General features: G+C 42.6%; 1 protein-coding gene across 1 annotated transcript in view; it reads right to left on the reverse strand.

The window, feature by feature from the left end:
* LOC120540293 (cadherin-related family member 4-like) overlaps positions 1–19,629 on the reverse strand; it is a 51,003-nt gene that overhangs the window by 22,930 nt on the left and 8,444 nt on the right. Inside the window, exons 3-9 of the mRNA XM_039770931.1 lie at positions 17,358–17,545; positions 13,621–13,783; positions 10,110–10,201; positions 8,072–8,176; positions 6,656–6,759; positions 3,544–3,674; positions 2,751–2,931 (exon numbers count right to left, since the gene is read on the reverse strand). Coding sequence (XP_039626865.1) covers positions 2,751–2,931; positions 3,544–3,674; positions 6,656–6,759; positions 8,072–8,176; positions 10,110–10,201; positions 13,621–13,783; positions 17,358–17,545 — 964 coding nt within the window. The remainder of the gene's footprint in view (positions 1–2,750; positions 2,932–3,543; positions 3,675–6,655; positions 6,760–8,071; positions 8,177–10,109; positions 10,202–13,620; positions 13,784–17,357; positions 17,546–19,629) is intronic.

Below are 19,629 nucleotides of genomic sequence, written 5' to 3' on the forward strand. Positions count from 1 at the left end.
GTCCGAGTGATGAGCTATGCAATGGGACGAGATTAGTTGTATTAAAAATTAGTCAAACAATTCTAACATGTAAAATTATAACAGACGACAAAAAAGGTAATGTAGTCCATTTTCAGGGGATAACAACATTAGACACCAAAGGAGATCTTGAGATGCCATTCATATTAAAACATTTTGAGTTTCCCCGTTAGAATAGCTTTTGCTATGACAACAAAATCGCAGGGACAAACATTTGAAAAAGTCGATTTATTTATTAGAGAGAAAGAAACGATATTCACTCACGGGCAGTTACTGTATAGAGGATTGTCCAGATCTAAATTATGCAATTTCCATTACGCTATAACTTATTAATTTTATTACATAGAAAATCGTCTGAAAAATCCCGGAATATCGAGAAGTTTTGCACAGAACTGGAATCGTCCCCACATAAATCAAAGTCATCCAGACGATCTGGATCTGCATAATTAGATCTGGGCCACCCTGTACGTTGAGTTGTCACAATGTAACTCCAAACACGGAATCAAAATTCAATGCAATATTCAAGCTAATTCCAAATATCGTTTTTACTGAAGTTTTACAATAAAAGTGTACGTTTAAAAAGTGTGTGTGTTCATTTCAAAGCCAAACAGAACGAAAACGTATAACGTAACAAATACCTCTAACGCAATGTGAAACAATTTTCTTTCGATTTATTATGTTTTGCTATTTCTTCACTCTGGTTAATTACTTGCTGGAATGTAAAATAGTTCGTTCTATTATGCATATGTAAGAATTCCCATGAAAACAACAATCTGTTTAAATTACACATCCACTTCCCCGTACGCGAGCGGCCGAGCTGTGAAGTGGCTAGTGCGTCGCGCCCGCCTGGGGGTTGGCGGGAGAAGTGAGCAGGGGGCAGAGACCCCTAGTTTTCAAAATCATTGAGAAAAGCAGAATTCTCTTATTGAAATAGCCAATCATGTACACCTAATGCACACTAAGAGAAAATGCCTTCAAGACCCAATACTGGGAGCAGTTCTTCACACAAAAGGGTCATAAGAACGTGAAACAAACTGCCGAGTCACGTAGAGGAAGTGGAAAGTACTTTTAAAAAGTATGTGAGTGAGAAATCAGGACGTCGTCGGCGTTAACCAAGCATATAAACTTACTTTACAGAACGGTTTCTTTTTGGATGTCAAGTCTCTCGTGTTTTTTTACAAATCATGGAAAGGCAATAAACGTTTACAGCCATATATATATATATATACACACACACACACACTCAGCTAAAGGATTATTAGGAACACCTGTTCAATTTCTCATTAATTCAATTATCTAATCAACCAATCACATGGCAGTTGCTTCAATGCATTTAGGGGTGTGGTCCTGGTCAAGATAATCTTCTGAACTCCAAACTGAATGTCAGAATGGCAAAGAAAGGTGATTTAAGCAATTTGGAGCGTGGCATGGTTGTTGGTGCCAGACGGGCCGGTCTGAGTATTTCACAATCTGCTCAGTCACTGGGATTTTCACGCACAACCATTTCTAGGGTTTACAAAGAATGGTGTGAAAAGGGAAAAACATCCAGTATGTGGCAGTCCTGTGGGCGAAAATGCCTTGTTGATGCTAGAGGTCAGAGGAGAATGAATGGGCCGACTGATTCAAGCTGATAGAAGAGCAACTTTGACTGAAATAACCACTCGTTACAACCGAGGTATGCAGCAAAGCATTTGTGAAGCCACAACACGCACAACCTTGAGGCGGATGGGCTACAACAGCAGAAGACCCCACCGGGTACTACTCATCTCCACTACAAATAGGAAAAAGAGGCTACAATTTGCACGAGCTCACCAAAATTGGACAGTTGAAGACTGGAAAAATGTCGCCTGGTCTGATGAGTCTCGATTTCTGTCTCGAGTCAGAATTTGGCGTAAACAGAATGAGAACATGGATCCATCATGCCTTGTTACCACTGTGCAGGCTGCTGGTGGTGGTGTAATGGTGTGGGGGATGTTTTCTTGGCACACTTTAGGCCCCTTAGTACCAACTGGGCATCGTTTAAATGCCAAGCACTACCTGAGCATTGTTTCTGACCATGTCCATCTCTTCATGACCACCATGTACCCATCCTCTGATGGCTACTTCCAGCAGGATAATGCACCATGTCACAAAGCTCGAATCATTTCAAATTGGTTTCTTGAACATGACAATGAGTTCACTGTACTAAAATGGCCCCCACAGTCACCAGATCTCAACCCAATAGAGCATCTTTGGGATGTGGTGGAACGGGAGCTTCGTGCCCTGGATGTGCATCCCACAAATCTCCATCAACTGCAAGATGCTATCCTATCAATATGGGCCAACATTTCTAAAGAATGCTTTCAGCACCTTGTTGAATCAATGCCACGTAGAATGAAGGCAGTTCTGAAGGCGAAAGGGGGTCACACACCGTATTAGTATGGTGGTCCTAATAATCCTTTAGGTGAATGTATTTGTTTAGTTCTAATTGATTGTAAAAAGGCGGCCAAAGGTAAACCACGCCAAGTACCACTGCAGTCAGACTGGTCAGGGTGTCGACAGTCGACGTTCTCACTTACGAAGCACATTCTACTCCTAATTACCAAATGTTACGTCTTTTTTAAAATGAATGCTTCAAATTGAATGTTTCCCAAGAAGGGAATTTGATCTTTAGGACTTTCAGGACAGATTGTCTGCAATTAAGTGCAAATGGAAGGAAGTGTTGAGATGAATAGAAATTAAAGTCTTCTTACATCACATTAGGAGGCACACAGACTGGGGGAATGTCATTGACATCCAGGACCAAAACACAGACCACTGCGGTGCCGCTGCGGTGGGCATTAGGGATGAACGCTCTGATCTTCAGTATTGTCAGCTTCAGACTGTCGTCCACATCCAGATCGAGGTTATATGAAGTTCGGATGATCCCAGTAACTGCACAGTAAACAGGGAATTCTGCATTAAAATTCTGAAATTGTCAACAATGTCCCTTTACTTGAATAGCTTGTAGTTGAAAGACATCTTCAAAAGTGTTATGGAAAAAACTTGAGGCTGGCCAGCCTTCCACTGTTGGACTGCTTTGCTCTCGCCTAACCGAGTTAAAGCCCTTTCTTCCACTTACCCCGTAACAGGCTCCGTTGGCAGAGGGGCACTTCAGGTAGAGGTATTCACAAAAATACAACACAAACATTTCTTTATCAATCATAAATGATTTCTTTATTATAATTATTATATTATAAAGTGATGAAAACCTGATTATACAGGATTACTAAAGATTATTATTAGATGCAAATACATTATTACTCAAAATCTTCATGATATGCAATCTCCAGTTGTCATTTTCAAAGACTCACACTCAAAATAAACCATCAAAAAGTAACCCCACATACTGTAACTCACTGGAAATCCCTGTGACCGAGTGGCAGCACAACAAGCAGCGTGTCACCACGACCCACAACAAAATCTCTGCTCCGTTTAAACGGAGTGAACACAATTTCTTCAGCGCTTACCAGCGATGGGTGGATTAAGAAAGAGAGGATGCCTTACCTCTGTCAATCTGATAGGCCCTTGGGTTATCCACAAATTCATAAAAGACATTTGAGCCCACTGCAGTAACCTCTGCCACAAAGACATTAGGGCCTCCTTCTTCAGTAATGGAGACGGACTGATTAGGGTTCCTTAACAAAACAAAAAAGAATTGTATATACTGCATTATTATAAAATAAATAAAAAAATCCTGGGACATGACAAGACTTTTCAAAAAGACACTTTCAAGTCCCACGAGATGAGACTTTGTGTCAAGAGATTTGGGGTTGGAAATAAAATACAAAGAGTAGATGACAGAGTAGAATGTCGTAAAGACGTTGGCGCGATACACATGCAGAGCAGGATAGAGATAATGAAAGTATTAAAATTCGAATGTCTCAAAAAAAATTACAGAAAAGATCACAATAGCGCAAAGAAATGGAAATTATTACTCGGTGAAATAACAGAACAGTGAAAAGAGATCAAATATATCGTTCAGATTTAAACCAAGTCGGAGACTCCTCGATTGTCTAATTCATGTTGCCATCAGGGAAAAAGTAGTGTTTCTTCCCAATGTAGAGGTGTATCCGCGAGAATTAAAAGTTTTGTTGTTTGGCGAAAGTGAAATCCACATATGTGAGCGGCAGAGATGCGAAGTGGCTGGCGAGCGAAGCAAGCAGGGGGCAAAGCCCCCTAGTTAAGGTGACCAGAATTTTTTGCACCAATCCGGGGACATGGGGCTAGAGGAGCGTAGAATCTACAGATCACGAGTAGGGACGCTAAACACTACAGAGTACAAAGTGAAAGCTTATCACGTGATTTCTCGCCAAAGTTGCAGGATGTGGTAAAGCATAACCTCCATCAAAACACCGCGCATGCGCGCCGAGTTATCCTGGTGATGAGATACTGTACATTCAAAAAAGTGGACCAGCTGAAACCGGGGGACAAAATCTTAAACCGGGGACAGTTGTCTGAAAAAGAGGAATGTCCCCGGAAAATGGGGATGGATGGTCACCTTACCCTAGTAATTATTATTATAAAAATAAATAAATATAAATAAATAAATAAATAAAATAAATGTCTACGCATGGAAGTGTGTGTGTGTATCTGTCTGTCCAGCCCAGAAGTGTGATTCGGTAATGACAAGCTCAAAAGAACCGGCAAGGCGGCCCCAAGTTAACAAGTCAGAAGAAGACGTACGAGGCTACAACACGAAGCTGAAAGAAAGCAACTCTGTAGCCAAAGTGAAACCACGGAGGACAGTCAAACAAGAGAGAAACTCGCTTAGCTACTGATAGACAAGGGAGCGAGTGAGCACATCCACAAAACAAAATCGCCGACTCTCAAATTTTTTTCAGATGCTTTCAATAGTTTCTAGGAGGCTGGACTTACAAAGCTAGTATTATATACTATATATATATATATATATATATATATATATATATATATATATATATATATATATATAAATAAATAAAATAATGAAAAAGCACACACAAGTATAAATGTTTGGGGTATAAATAAATACCGTATTTCCTCGTGTACCACACGCCCTCATGTAAGATGCGCACCCTAATTTTTACAAAGAAAACCACAAAAAAAGTTTTGCCCCGTGTACGACGTGCGTTGTGATTGTATAGGAAGCGTTTAGAGAGAGAGAGCGCGAGTGGGCGAACGAGACCGCGAGCATGCGAGCAAGAGAGAGAGAGAGAGCGCGCGAGCGAGCAAAAGCGGGAGTGGGCGAGAGTGCACGAGCACGTGAGCGAGAGAGAGAGCGCGAGTGGGTGAGGGAGCCCAAGCAGAAGAAGTTTCCTCGTGTATGATGCGCACCTGATTTTCTAATGCTAATTTTTGGGAAAAAATGTACGCGTGGTACACGGGTAAATACGGTATAGAAATAAACGAGTATTATGAAATAACATTTTCAAACCAGTTAATCCGTATCAGGGTTTTTAGTGGGCAGAACTTATCCCGGAAGCATTAGGCACAAGTTTGTCGCAGAATACGCTCATACATACCTCCCTCCACTAGGGCTCATTTATCCAGGCTTTGGGACGTTACTAGTAGCATAGTGTGGGGTTAGTAATCAGGCTTTAGGATTTTTGAAGCTTCAGAGATGACCACAGTGTGATTGTGCCATCCTATTTTGTCACGTTCAAGCAGACCATTGAGTTGTAAAGTAGATAATGTAACCTTTAGAGTCATAAGATGATTGCATCCACCTCTTGTCATCTTGCGGACTACTCTATAAAGCAGAAATGATCATAGAAGTGATAAGAAATTGAAAGGAGCATCAACTAAAGAACTGCAAGTTTAGCCTGGATGCCTGATTGGTGACCACAGAAACCTGCAACCACAGTGGTCCTCCAGCACCAAAGGCTGCTCCCGGTGGCCTATCGATGGACAGAGAACAGAAATTGCAGATATTTCAGGAGGTGGTTTTAGTTTCTTTTGCTTGGGATTGCTGACAGGTATCTTTGAATCTAACCAAAATGATAATTAATTAATTAGACTAGGGGGCTTTGCCCCCTGCTCACTTTGCTCGCCAACCCCTTTTCCCCCCTGCCAGTGCTATGCACCATTGTGAAGAGGTGGGGCTGAACGCACCCCAAGGAGACGCAGTCGCTACTCCGAAACCCCCCTCTTAAAACGGTGATACAATGAGAGACAAATACATTTTATTTTTTACCTCCTCTTTGCTCGATCAGCTGCTGGCTTGGTGCGGTCGTGCCGCGTGATCTGCATCTCGTGCGCCGCTTCAAATGTTTAAAAGCCTGTACAGCAGCTGTCCTTTTGTCTCACTGCCTTGTCTCTCTTGTCCCCCAGACATCCTCAAACACTATGCAAACTCTTTTCACTGTTCAATTATTTCACAGAGTAATATTTTCCGTTCCGTTCCACTTCCATTACCTCTAACCTGCTCCGCATGTGTATCACGGGACTTGCTTCCAAAGGTTGTAAGTATGACGTTACTTGACCGTCGCAGGACGTGAAAGTGTCTCTCTCGGTCTCTTTTCCAAAGATCACGTCTCATCGCAAGATAAAAAAGTCTCGTATCGTCGCAGGATTTTTTTTTTTTTTTTTAATAGAGACAAATGGGTTACGGTGTGCTATGCCCATCCCATACACTCACGTGAAATTGAGAGGTCTGTCCAACACCGGCAAGACTAGGATGCTTACTGAGCCATTGCAGCTAGCGCCATGTTGGTCACTCACAGTGATGGCAACAATGAAACTCTAAAAAACAAACAAACAAACAGCAGCCTTTGTAATGATAATGACAAAAAAACAAACCCAAACACCATCATCACAGCAAACAGCGGAGAGTTACCAGTGGATGCCAACAGAAGTGGGCCAGACGGTGGTGGATATACACAAGATGAAGAATGGAAGGGGTGTGTGTGAGAATTAACTTGAGCACACGAAGGCGCCAGAGAATGCTGAACTACGCTTGTGTGTAATCAAGTGGGAGAGCACATCACTGAAGTGCGAAAACGTCTCAAGAAACGTTCTGGCACAAAGTCTGCCGTTTTGAGCACCACCGCGCCCCTGTTCTCTTTCAAATTAAATACAGTTGTCTGGTTCCGAGCGTCAACTGGATGATAACATACATAAAAGACCGCAAGACTAGCACATTAGTGAGTCTTTATTGTTTGAGAAAAACAATTTTAAAATAAATTAAAACTGGGTATTTCTGCTAGGAACATCATAAGGTCCACTCTGATCGTATCCAGCATGTTAGTAAAACACGACCTCCCTCTTCTGACCCCATGCCGACTGTTCAGTTAAACTGCCGTCCTTGTCACACGCTGCTCAGTCTTAACCTTAATAATTCCTTCCATTAAATTTTCCCGTGATGCAAGTTGAGCTTATTGGCCTATGGTGGCGTGGATCTGCCCGGTCATCTTTTTTAGATAATGAGATAATATTTTGCCATTTGGAATGTCCTCCAGGTGCAGGGACTTCCTAAAACTGTGTCAAGGGTTTCTATCTGTACTCGCTCGCCTCTTCAAGACCCTCGAGGGTAAATCTGATCCGGTCCTGTTGATTTGTTTCATTTCAGCTTCTTTAATCTGAGCAGCTCTTCTCCCTCTAATTTCCAAATCCTTAGTAGTCCCTGTTACTGATGGAGGTCATCTAACTGTACTTCCTCACTTGTGAAGACCTCCGAAAAATGCTTATTTAGAGCATCCGCTATTTCACGGTCTGTACTTTTTAATTCCCCTTTACTATACCTGATGCACTTCACCTCCTGTTCTTTTACTAAAATGCTGACGGGATCTCCGAGTCGTCTTTCGCCTTATCTGCTCTATTCCTCTCCAACTCTCTTTGAGCCTCCCTAAAATCCTCCTTAAGTCAGAGTCTCTACCAGCTGCACTAACTACAAGGTAGGAATCGCCGACGGACGGGACACTCGTGCATCACGTAGCAGAAGGACACACTCTTAGGCACATGGGGCTACAAGACAGAGGGTACAACATGGGCGACACCTGAAGGAGTTTACTCAAAGCCATTAATAATTGACCGCGCTCACAGCGCTTTAACTCACCTTCTGTCCATTTTGATAGTCAAATCCTTGAGTAGAAGTAAGTGTTTTATCAAAAATGGTAAAGCGCACATTTGCACTTGGAGGCTGAACTTCAGTAATCGTATACTACAAGAGAAAAAGACGACACTTTTTCAGGAAATGCATTTTAAAGTAAAGTTTGAAATTGATCTAAACTGATCATCTTCTAACTAGGTCTTAAGTAGCCAGAGCCAGTCCTGGTATCAATGGACTCCAAATGGCACAAGTGTCCATCTCACCTACAAACCTACAGGACCAATTTAGAGTCAACATTTATTCTAACTGGCATCTGTTTGGCATTTGAGAGGAAAACCAAGGCAGACATGGAAAGAACTTCTAAACTCCAGACAAATAGCGAGCAGTCCAGCCTCCATTGTGACACTCCTGTGATACACAGCTAAGTACAGCTCTAACACCACCCTCGAGTTTGACGACGATACCACTGTAACAGGTCTGATCAGCGAGGACGAGGAGGTCAGACTCCTGGCAGACAACAACCTCACCCTCAACATTAGCAAACCTAAGGAGAGGATTGTGGATTTCCTTAAACAGGCAACGGAGCACAGCCCCATCTACATCAGAGGTGAGGCTGTGGAGCAGGTCAGCAGCTTTAGGTTCCTCAGAGTCACTCTCACTGATGACCTTAAAATGTTCAAGTCACACTGCAGCAGTAGTCAAGAAAGCCCAACAATGTCTCTACTTCCGCAGGAGACCGAGTAAAGCCCAGATGTCCCCCACAACCCTGTGCAGATTCTACAGGTGGAATCCATCCTGACAGGAGGCATCACATCCTGGTACAGCAGCTGCTCAGTTCATGACTGCAGAGCTCGACAGCGTGTGGTGATCACAGCACAGCAGATCACGGGCACACAGCTCCCAGCGATCCATGACATCCACACAACACGCTGTCTCGGGAAAGTGAACCGTATCAGGCAGGACCCCAGCCAGCCTGCACTGTCACTTTTCAACCTCCTCCCTTCAGGGAAGCGACTAAAGTCCATTCAGACGCGCACCTCCAGGTACAGGAACAGTTTCTACTCAACTGCATTCAGACTCATGAACAATCAGTAACCTTGTGTCACCTCCACTGCTACCTGCACGTATACTTCTGCCACTGTCTCGATTTATTCATAGGTTTTATTCATTTACTTATTTTATATTCATTTATTTATTCTGCGTTTGTTTGTCTATGACCACTGTCTGTAGGGGCACATGCAAGCAAGCATTTCATTGTACATGGTACTTGTGTACACCACAATAAAGAATTGAATTGAATATACAAACTTAAAGAGCTATAAAGAAATGATACAATTAAAAGATAAAAAAAAAAAAAACAAACCACAAAAACAAAAACACGCAACCACAGTCTCTGAAGGAAGAACAACAATTGGTGACGTGCAGACAAGAAAGTGGGCATGAAATGCAGAAAGGCAAGAACCAGACTTCGACACGGTGCCAGTCCTTTGAAGAATCCACACTTACACGCGCACACACACACTCACACATACACACTCACTCACGCACGCACACACATATGCACTCATGCGCGCGCACACACACACACACACACACTCACGTACACATGCATGCATGTACACACCCACACATGTACAAACACACACATGTACATACACACACACACACACTCATGTACACGCACACACACCCCCACATGTACATACACACTCGCACAGCCACTTTCGAATCATCACTTGATCAGTTGTATCTCACGTGTCTTTTGGGCTGCGGAAGGACAAACCCATAGAAAGCGGAGGAGACAATACAAACTCACAATCACTCATGTGGCCCCAGAGTGGAGTCGTCAGTTAATCGAACTCCAAGTCTTTGAGATGTGGGAGCAAAACCTACAGAGAGACAGCAAGAATACGCAAATTCTGCACAGGTAGTTAGTTTTTGAACTGGGATGTAAACCCAAGACTCCAGGGCTACGCCAACTACTGCGCCACAGCAACACTCCTGCACAGGCTACGGTGAACAGCAGCATTACACGGCTCCTTACCTTCAGTGTGTCACCACTGTCAGGGTCAGATGCCCGAATAAAATAAATCTGTAGAGGAGCGGGGAGATCCTCTGGCACAGACACAGTGGCCCCTAGAAAGAAACATTTGCAGAGTTACTAAAAAAAAAAACAGGCATACAGGATCCCAACACGCCATTTTTATTACTTGGTAACTATTTCTCTGCTGTTGAAGTGGTTTTCTTTTTAACTCCCAGCTCAGTGCACTGGAGACACCTTACTTCTCTGCATCTTCAGTACCACAGGAGGACCAAAGAGTAAGAAGAAGAAAAAGTACAAATCAACTGTGACATTCTCTTCTGAAATCAGAGCATTATGGGAATCTTTGTATGGCACTTTTAGTCCATCTTGCGCCATCCATCAATGACCAGCTGAGCACAGAGATAGTTAACATCTGTACTAACTATTATCTTTAGCTTACACAGAATTAAAAATTGAATTATCATAAATGAGGAGAGTCAAGCAGTTGGTCTATTTCTAATACATAATAAGCATTTTAAGCTAATTCTCAATTTCAGATTGACCCACTGCGAGTGTGACATGCCCTGTGATGCTCTGGCACTCTGTCTGTGGCTATGACTTGTTGTGTGTCTAGCGCTGTTGGGATCGGCTTCAGCACCCCGTGAAAGCGAGTTGGATTTACCGGATTTGAAAATGTTCTGTAGTAATACCAAGGAGGTTCTGCTCCAGCTTTATAAACACACTGGTAAGGGCTCATCTGGAGTCCTGGGTGCAGTTGGGTCTCCAGGCTACAAAAAGGACACAACAGCACTGGAGAAGGTCCAGAGAAGAGCAACGAGGCTGATTAGAGGGATACAAATCCTGTAACTCCTTCAAAGTGGCCATTGGCCTCTCGGTAGCCTCTCTTACCCGTTTCCTCCTTGCTCTTCCATCCAGTTTGGAGGATCCAGGGAGGGTCCTAGTGGTACCAAACACTTGTCACCTTTTTATGATGGACTCTACTGGGCTCCTTGGGATTGATAAAGCCTTTGAGAGGTTTGTCTCCATCTCCAGCCTTATGTCCGTCCACAACTCCATCCCTCAGATCTTTTGAAAGTGGCTTGCGACCCATAGTCAGTTGTTTGTGTCAGTTGCTCTACCAAGCAAGGAAATTAATTTCTTGTTCTTTATTTTTTAACTGTTGCCGTGATAGCTTTCACTTGGATGTTAGAGATTGCATTGAGTATGTAAAGCTGGAAAAAATATTAGTTTGTATGTGTTAATTTAAGGCTGTAAAGCAAAAAAGGGAATATTCTTTTCTATACCCACTGTATATTTAAAACAAAATTGTAACTATGTCACCCAGAATCAGATGGAACTCAGTAATGGCCATTATAACTTCCTTAGAAGGCTGGCATCCTTCAACATCTGCAATAAGATGCTGCAGATGTTCTAACAGACGGTTGTGGCAAGCGCCCTCTTCTACGCGGTGGTGTGCTGGGGAGGCAGCATAAAGGGGCGCCTCACGCCTGGACAAACTGGTGAGGAAGGCAGGCTCTACTGTAGGCACGGAGTTGGACAGTTTGACATCCGTGGCAGAGCGACGGGCGCTGAGCAGGCTCCTGTCAATCATGGAGAATCCACTGCATCCACTGAACAGGATCATCTCCAGACAGAGGAGCAGCTTCAGAGACAGACTGCTGTCACCGTCCTGCTCCACTGACACACTGAGGAGACCCCACACTATGTGACTCTTCAATTCCACCCGGGGGGGTAAACGTTAATATTATACAAAGTTATTGTCTGTTATGCCTTCATTGTTATCACTCTTTAATTTAATATGCTGCTGCTGGATTATGTGAATTTCCCCTTGGCATTAATAAAGTATCTGCCTATCTATCTAGATCTTCCTACAACCTTTTATTTGCCAGGCTACCTTACATTCCCATCCAAGTGCCACTAACTCCCCATATTAATAATTAGTCCAAAAGACAATTCATATTTTTTACACGCTCAGTACTATATGCCCTACATACTTACCGTAAATCAAACTTTACAAGCCCAGATTCCCACCTCAATGTCCTCAGTCTCCATGCATCTTTGTCAGCAGTAAGCAGCACAATGTAGATGGAGTCATTTGATACCTCCAGCCTATGAGGGAGGATCTTTAGGATTACGGCACCGTCACCAAATGTGTACATTCCTTCCGTAACTCTGGACCTTTGGATGGCATTCACTAAACACTGAGACGGTGGTATACAATTCGTCATCCTTTCACAGGCAGGGCATTTCCACACTGCCAGCTGAGCAGTTGGTCAAATCAGCAAGACTCTTGGCTTTCTCCGTTAGAACGGATGGCTTCCATCTTTAAACAGCTTTTTATGATACAGCGCAATTGTACCATTTAAGCAGCTAGTTGGTTTTCCTTCAGAATAATTAGATTGGTGCAGTGGGCTGGCGTCCTGCCCGGTGTTTGTTTCCTGCCTTGGATTGGCTCCAGCACACCCCCCGTGACAATGTAGTTAGGATGTAGCGGGTTGAATATTGGATGGATGGATGAATTCTTTTCTATACCCACTGTACACCGGGTGATTTTGTGTATGTGTTAATTTGAACTGTTCCAGATTAGCTACGTTACAAGAGATCCATCTTTTTGGGCAGCTTTGTACAAATAAAGAAATATTCTGAAACCCCCAGAATCCAGTTCAGGTTTGCGAGAGGAGCCTACATTTTTATCACTCTTTAATTTAATATTGTTTTTTATCAGTATGCTGCTGCTGGAGTATGTGAATTTCCCCTTGGGATTAATAAAGTATCTATACTGTATGTAATCCTGCCTACTATACTAAACCTAATATCTATATTTCTATCTATCTATCTATCTATCTAGGATTGGTTCTTGTCTTAGACTGGATAATGCCAGTCCAGATTGTAGCTCCTTATAACGCGTCACACACGTGCGAATAGGACGGAGCTGTATGGACCAAGTGAAGGCGATTCCACGCCAGGCCAGGGGGTGGCAGGCTGCGCTAAACCTTCTTCTGACCTGTCTGATTCAACCCTGAAGACGTCACTTCCGGTTTCCGGCTCCAGAAATGTGTCACTTCCGGGCCCACTACGTCACTTCTGGCTGTGGCATTTAAAGCCACCATTTCTCCCCCACAAACAGTCTTCAGTCTTGCTTTGGACTCCATCAAGGACACATCTCTCTGGACTTTCAAAGCCATTGCAGTCAGGGAAATCATACGGGCGGCTGCCCCAAACCTTTTTTTAAGGGTGTCGAGTCGGATCATTACACAAATGATAACAGACAAGGCAAACTGAGAAAAATCGATATATGTGATATTCTGAATCAGCCCGCTGTAAAGAGAGCGATAAGCTATAAAGATAATTTCTAAACTTTGATTCTCTGAAACTGCTTTTTCAATTATGGAATCAGATCTTAGATTATTTTTGTAACCAAACAGAAGAAAACTCTGAATGGGATAGAAGTCCACATCAAGAAAGTAAAACTAAAACACGATTAAACATAAAAAACAGTAAATTCAAATACCTGGGTTCTCAAACACGGAGTCACAATTTGGAGGTTCATTGACATTCAAGACTTGCACAACGATTGTCTGCGCCACAGACTGGTTATTAGCGTCCACGAGAATGGTGAGAAAGTACGCAGGGGTCATTTCAAAGTCCAGGGAGGCATTGCTGCTAAGTCGGATCTGTTTTGAAAGAAAATTAGAACATCTTGACGATATCCCGCTAGATCAGTGCTTCTGGAAAAAACATTTATGCCGTTAATTTAAATAACATTCCATACGCTGTGATAAAGCCAGGGCGTCAATGAGCCCCAACACGATCAAAAACACACAAAAGGTTTTATTTAAATACCTCCAAAAGTATTACCAATACGCACAAAACACTGGTCCTTCTCTCCACAATACTGTATGTTCTCTCACCACCGCACTGCCCTCCTCCAGTCAAGTGTTGCCTCTCTACCACCCAGCTCCGACTCGCCCGAGTAAGGGAGTGCGGTCCCTTTTATTACAGACCCGGTAGTATAGGGTGGTCCAGATCTAAATTATGCAATTTTCATTACGCTATAACTTTAGTTTATTACATAGAAAATCACCCAAAAAATCCCAGACCATCGAGAAGTGTGCGAACGGACGACATGAAGAATCATCTTGGCACCGAACTCAAATCGTCCCCTCATAAAATCAGAGTCATCCAGACGATCTGGATCTGCATAATTAGATCTGGACCACTCCGTACTTCCGGTGCCAGAGCGATTGCCCGATGGAAGCACTTCCGGGTCACACGGAAGTCCATTATTTGAGTCAGGAGCTTGTTTCCCTGGAACGCCCTCTTGCAGCACCCAGTGACCCCAGCAGGGCTGCCCAGCCAGACTACATTTCCCAGGCTTCCCACTGGGTGTGGATATCTGGGACTGCTGCCATCTAGCATGCTGGGGGAATAACAATTCCCTAGCGATCCCTCTCTGCTTTTTTAGGAGCTGTCCGTCCATTTCTTCCTTCTGGGTCTACTTCCTTTCCTGGTCAGGATGTCCATACAGCCCGTGTGTGGCATCTACAACACATAACTCAAGTTTTACAAAAAGAAGAATTAAAAAGGTTTGAAACAAATCAATCTCCACCCTGGGCCAGCAGAGTAAAACTTAAAGCTAATAAAAATAAGTAAATACATAAATTAAATCAAGATAAATGGAGTAAAAGAGGGGAGAGAACCTGCTTCCTCAATTGAAATGCTCCTTCTAAAATGCTATTGATCAGGGTCACTCAATATTTCAGAATTAGCAATGCACAGAATTCACTCGAGCTCCATATGCGCAAAGCATAAAATTGTTCAACTCAAAATTATGTAATCGAGTGCATCTCTCCCATTTAAAATTGTCCAAAATGTTTCCAGGGCAAAATCCAACCTGCAAACGCTGCAATCGAGCTCCAGCCTCACTGGGCCACATGTTTTGGGCCGCCAAATTAACATCATCCTGGACCCAAATCTTTAAACGCCTTTCAGACAGTCTTGGGGTCACAATCCCTTCTAGTCCACTAACAGATGTGTCTGGTGGGCTCACAGAGGGGCTTAAAGTGGAGAAGGACAAACAAATTGTAATGGCCTTTACTTCACTATTGGTACGTAGACTTGTAGCAGTGCTACTAAGTAAGAACTTCATCTCCCAGCAGTCCTTGCAGGGGCTGTTGGGGTCAAAGGAGGTTAAAAGGAGGGCAGGGGGCCAACAGAGAAAAAAAAGTGTGTTTCGTTTTGGTGCGTTGTGTGTTCCGTTGAGCTGTCGTGCTGCCTGCCGTTATTTGAACCTTAATTAATCAGTGTGTCCTGGACTGTATTCGTTTGATGGGGTCTGGATCGTCTGTCTACCTGTGCACCGAGGACTGTGTTGGAATTCATTGGTTTTTCTGAACCATCCATCCGACTTCATCCTTTCAGTAACGACCGGTAGGACTGAGTTTTCTTTCGCCCTTTCAACATACAGATCGCTGGACTTCACTTCATCCAGTTTGGTTTACATGGACTTTGCTGTGTGGCGTTTCCGTTTTAATTTTCTAAATGTAATATTGCCGAAGGAGTCAGGGTGGTATTATCGTTTTCATTTAGTTCATTTTGTAGCAGTCAAGAGCCGCTAAGATTCACACCGTCAATGCGACGGCGATTTATTTATTTTAGTGGAGGATTACCAGGGACAACCCCAGCCTTGGAACGACACACACACACTACTACAGAGACCAAATAAAGCACACTGGGAACCTTAAACAATTAAGAATATAATGAAATTAAATTAAAACAATAATACCACCCCTGACCCTTTCGCCGATATTACAATTTAACATATAAACACGATAAACACACAGCAAAATCCATGAAAAAACCAAACCAGATGAAATGAGAGGTGACGAGATGAAGTCCAGAGATCTGTATGTTGAAAGGGAAGGGAAAACACAGTCCTACTGGTAGTTGCTGAAAGGGTGACGATGGACGGATGGTTCAGGAGCGCTCCTTTTCTTACGGGAAAGCCAATGAAACCAAACACAGTCCTCAGTCCACAGGTAGACAGACGATCCAGACCCCAACAAACGAATACACTCCAGGACACGATGATGAATTATGGCAGGATTAACAGCAGGCAGTCCGACAGATAAATTCAACACACAACGTACAACAACAAAACAAAAAACTTTTCCTTCTTTTCTTCCTGACATCTGCCCTCCTTTTAAACCCCTCTGGCCACCTTTGACCCCAACAGCCCATGCAAGGACTGCTGGGAGATGCAGTTCTAACTACTAGTAGTATTGCTACAATTTCATTTCATTATATTCTTAATTGCTTAATGTTCCCAGTGCCGTTCATTTGGGCTTTGTTGTGAGTGTGAGTGTGTGTGGGGGGTCAATCCAAGGCTGGGGACGTTAGTGGGGTCTCCTCTATTAAAATAAATAAATCACCGTCATTTTTGATGGTGTGAATCTTAGCGGCCCCTGACCACTACAGACTTATCTTGCTCAAATGGAAGAATCCTAACTCTACTAATCTAAGTCGGTGGGTAACTGATGTTTTATACGATTTGAAAATGGAAAAAAATCAAAATTCACACTTGGAGGATCTATGCAAAACTTTTTCAAAACCCGGCAAGATCTGATCAAGAACACTTTACAATAAGCATTTAAATTGAGGAAGCGGATTCTCTCCCCTCTTTTACTCCATTTATCTTTATTCATTTATTTACTTTTTTTTACTAGCTTTAAGTTTTTACTCTGCTGGCCTAGCTCTCTTTTTCAAGGGTGGAGGTTGACTTGTTTTGAACCTTTTTTGGTAAAACTTGAGTTATTTTATGGAATGCTATTTGATTGTAATAAAAATTAATAAAATCAAAAACCCTTTGGACTAATTTGGTGTTACCAGTAACGCCAAGTGAAAGGAAAGGTGTCGTTTGTTAACAGTGGGTGAACTGGCTGCAGTCACCATTTTTGTTTGGAAAAAGTTATGAGTGACCAGAAAAATCGGACATACATCAACAGCCCCTAGAAAAAAAAAGGACAAAAACGGATCCCGCCAGTTATTCAGGGGTCATGTGGTAGCTGGAGCCCCCCCATTGGCAGGAAACAACCCAGAATAGGACACCAGTTTATCACACACACACACACAATCTACAGAGGGGTCAATTTAGAATGAACAATGGACTGAATAAAACTGAAGAGGTTTCTCACATTAAAAACAATATTGCTAAAGAATCCTAAGGCGGCGGGCAATTTAAACAGATACCTCAACTTGATACGTGTCCGCCATGCTCCCGGGTCTCAGGATTGGACTCGCAAAGACGGTAGTGGGAGGATCGACCCTTTGAATCCAGACTTGGGGGTTCGAATCATTGGTCACAACTACAAAGCCAAATACAAGGCTCCCCGGAGGGCTGTTTTCACTGATGTTTACAGAGGTTGGAAGATTAAAGGCTTAAAGGAAACATTAAAAAAAAAACAAAATGAGGAAATTACATAATCAAGGACTTGTTTACAGAAAGGTACAGTAGATGATTTTACACACTCGTCAACTTAGAGAACAAAATATTTATGGTAAAATATTGTCGACTGGTATAGTAGACATAACCCTAACCCTAACTCCCAAGGCCAAACTAATTGAACGAGTCCTCCGAGGTGGCTTTACTCCAGCACATCCCTAAACTTGTTTCCTTTAAGGTTTCTACCTTGTCCATGTAGGATTTAAGCACCTTTTAGGACTTTATCTTGTATATATTAGCGAGATTCACGTATCTGCGCATTATTTGGAGACCAGCAGGCATTTTATAAATCAAGAAAATGTCTTTCTTTCACTAATGTCAGTCTGCTGGATAAGAGTCTGGGGGATGTTAGGCTGTTCCAGGGAACAGAACTTCAGTTTCATGATGTCATGAACAAAAAATTGTTTTTTTCTATATAACTGAAATGTAGGACTCAATGAAACAAACAACAAGCACAGTTGTGAACTACAAAATACACATTATGAACAGATCTATATATATATATATATATATATATATATATATCTATATCTCTATATATCTCTCTATATCTCTATATATATCTCTATATCTCTATATATCTCTCTCTATATCTATATATCTCTATATATATCTATATCTCTCTCTCATATATATATATATATATATATATCTATCTATCATATCAAAAAAATTCTTTTCGCGTTTGAAGCAGAAATTATGTATGACCACAGAACATATTATAATCACTTCGTTTGTGGACGCCATTTTTATATCGTCTTTATGAATTATTTGTGTGAGAGTTATTTTACCGATTTTGAAAAGAAGTAAAATACAAAACACGCCGATCTTTCCCATAGAAGTGCGCCCCGTGTTGCCCTCTCCCAGCCCACGACTCAGGACTCCAGCGCCGAGCCGTCCGCCATCAGGCGCACTCTGACAGAGAAGTTTTATTTAATTTGTCCACGTCACGGTCGCGGAAACTGCCACATTGTAAGCTTTTTTTAATTGCCAGTAGTTAATAGTAGAAGAGGAAAACAGCTTTGCGTCTTTCTACTTTTTAACTGCGCCGAGCTGTAGACAATGTGAGGACGACACTGCCTTCAGCGGCGCCAGGTCGTGAGAAAAAAGTGAATGCTGAAAGGCGTGAATGTCGAGCTGCTCTTCGCAGTTTCGGGCAGCGTCCTCTCTTCTCGCACCGTTTGGGACACTGAGTGCCCCGTCGGCTCCTGGGAGTGGAAATTTTTGCGAAGGAGTGTGATCGGCACCATCGAAGCGTGACCCTCTTTATAAATTGCGCTGCACGACTACTTATTGTCCCTTAAGGCAAGTTCAGGTCACTAAAACCCTGCAACATTCAAGGTTGCTTTTGTGATGAATTCTTTTAACAACATGTAGAATTTACATCTAAGAAGATGTACCGACCTCTTCATGTAAAGTATTGGACTTGGGAATTGTTTGGCCCTTCTGCCCGTTAAACACGGAAGGGCAGCGTCCACATTTCTCAGAATACTTTTTCTCTTAAATCACAGGCACGTAGTGCAACGTTGTCAGGCAGAAATTTGGAGGATCACATAGAAAATGTTATTTCTATACCACAGCGGTCGTGTGGCGCCTTTCACAAGGGATCTGCCACCGAGAGATGATCCAAATACATTTAAGCTGCTGTTCGTGCTACTTACCTGTTGTGTTATGGCGCCTTTAAAATGTACTTTACCCAAAAGCACTCCAGTACTGCTGAATGTATCTTTACTTCTTACATGTTAATGTTTCACTGTTTAATAATTTATATGCTACATTTTATGTTTTTCCCTTGCACTCAGTGAGCGAAGCCACTGGGTAATCAGCTAGTATAAAAATACTTATGGTACGGTCTGTTGAGTGCATTTACTGGGTGTTAGTTTACATTAAGCCAAGACATTCATTCTTTTATTATTTTACACACAATGTCTCATCCTTGTGCCTCACGCCAGGCCCCCTTGTTCGTCAGTGTAGCGCTTATTTCTACAGAGACTGGGTCTGTTGTAAGTTGGCACAAAC

Source organism: Polypterus senegalus, chromosome 12 (assembly GCF_016835505.1).
Source record: "Polypterus senegalus isolate Bchr_013 chromosome 12, ASM1683550v1, whole genome shotgun sequence".
NCBI classification, from domain to species: domain Eukaryota; kingdom Metazoa; phylum Chordata; class Cladistia; order Polypteriformes; family Polypteridae; genus Polypterus; species Polypterus senegalus.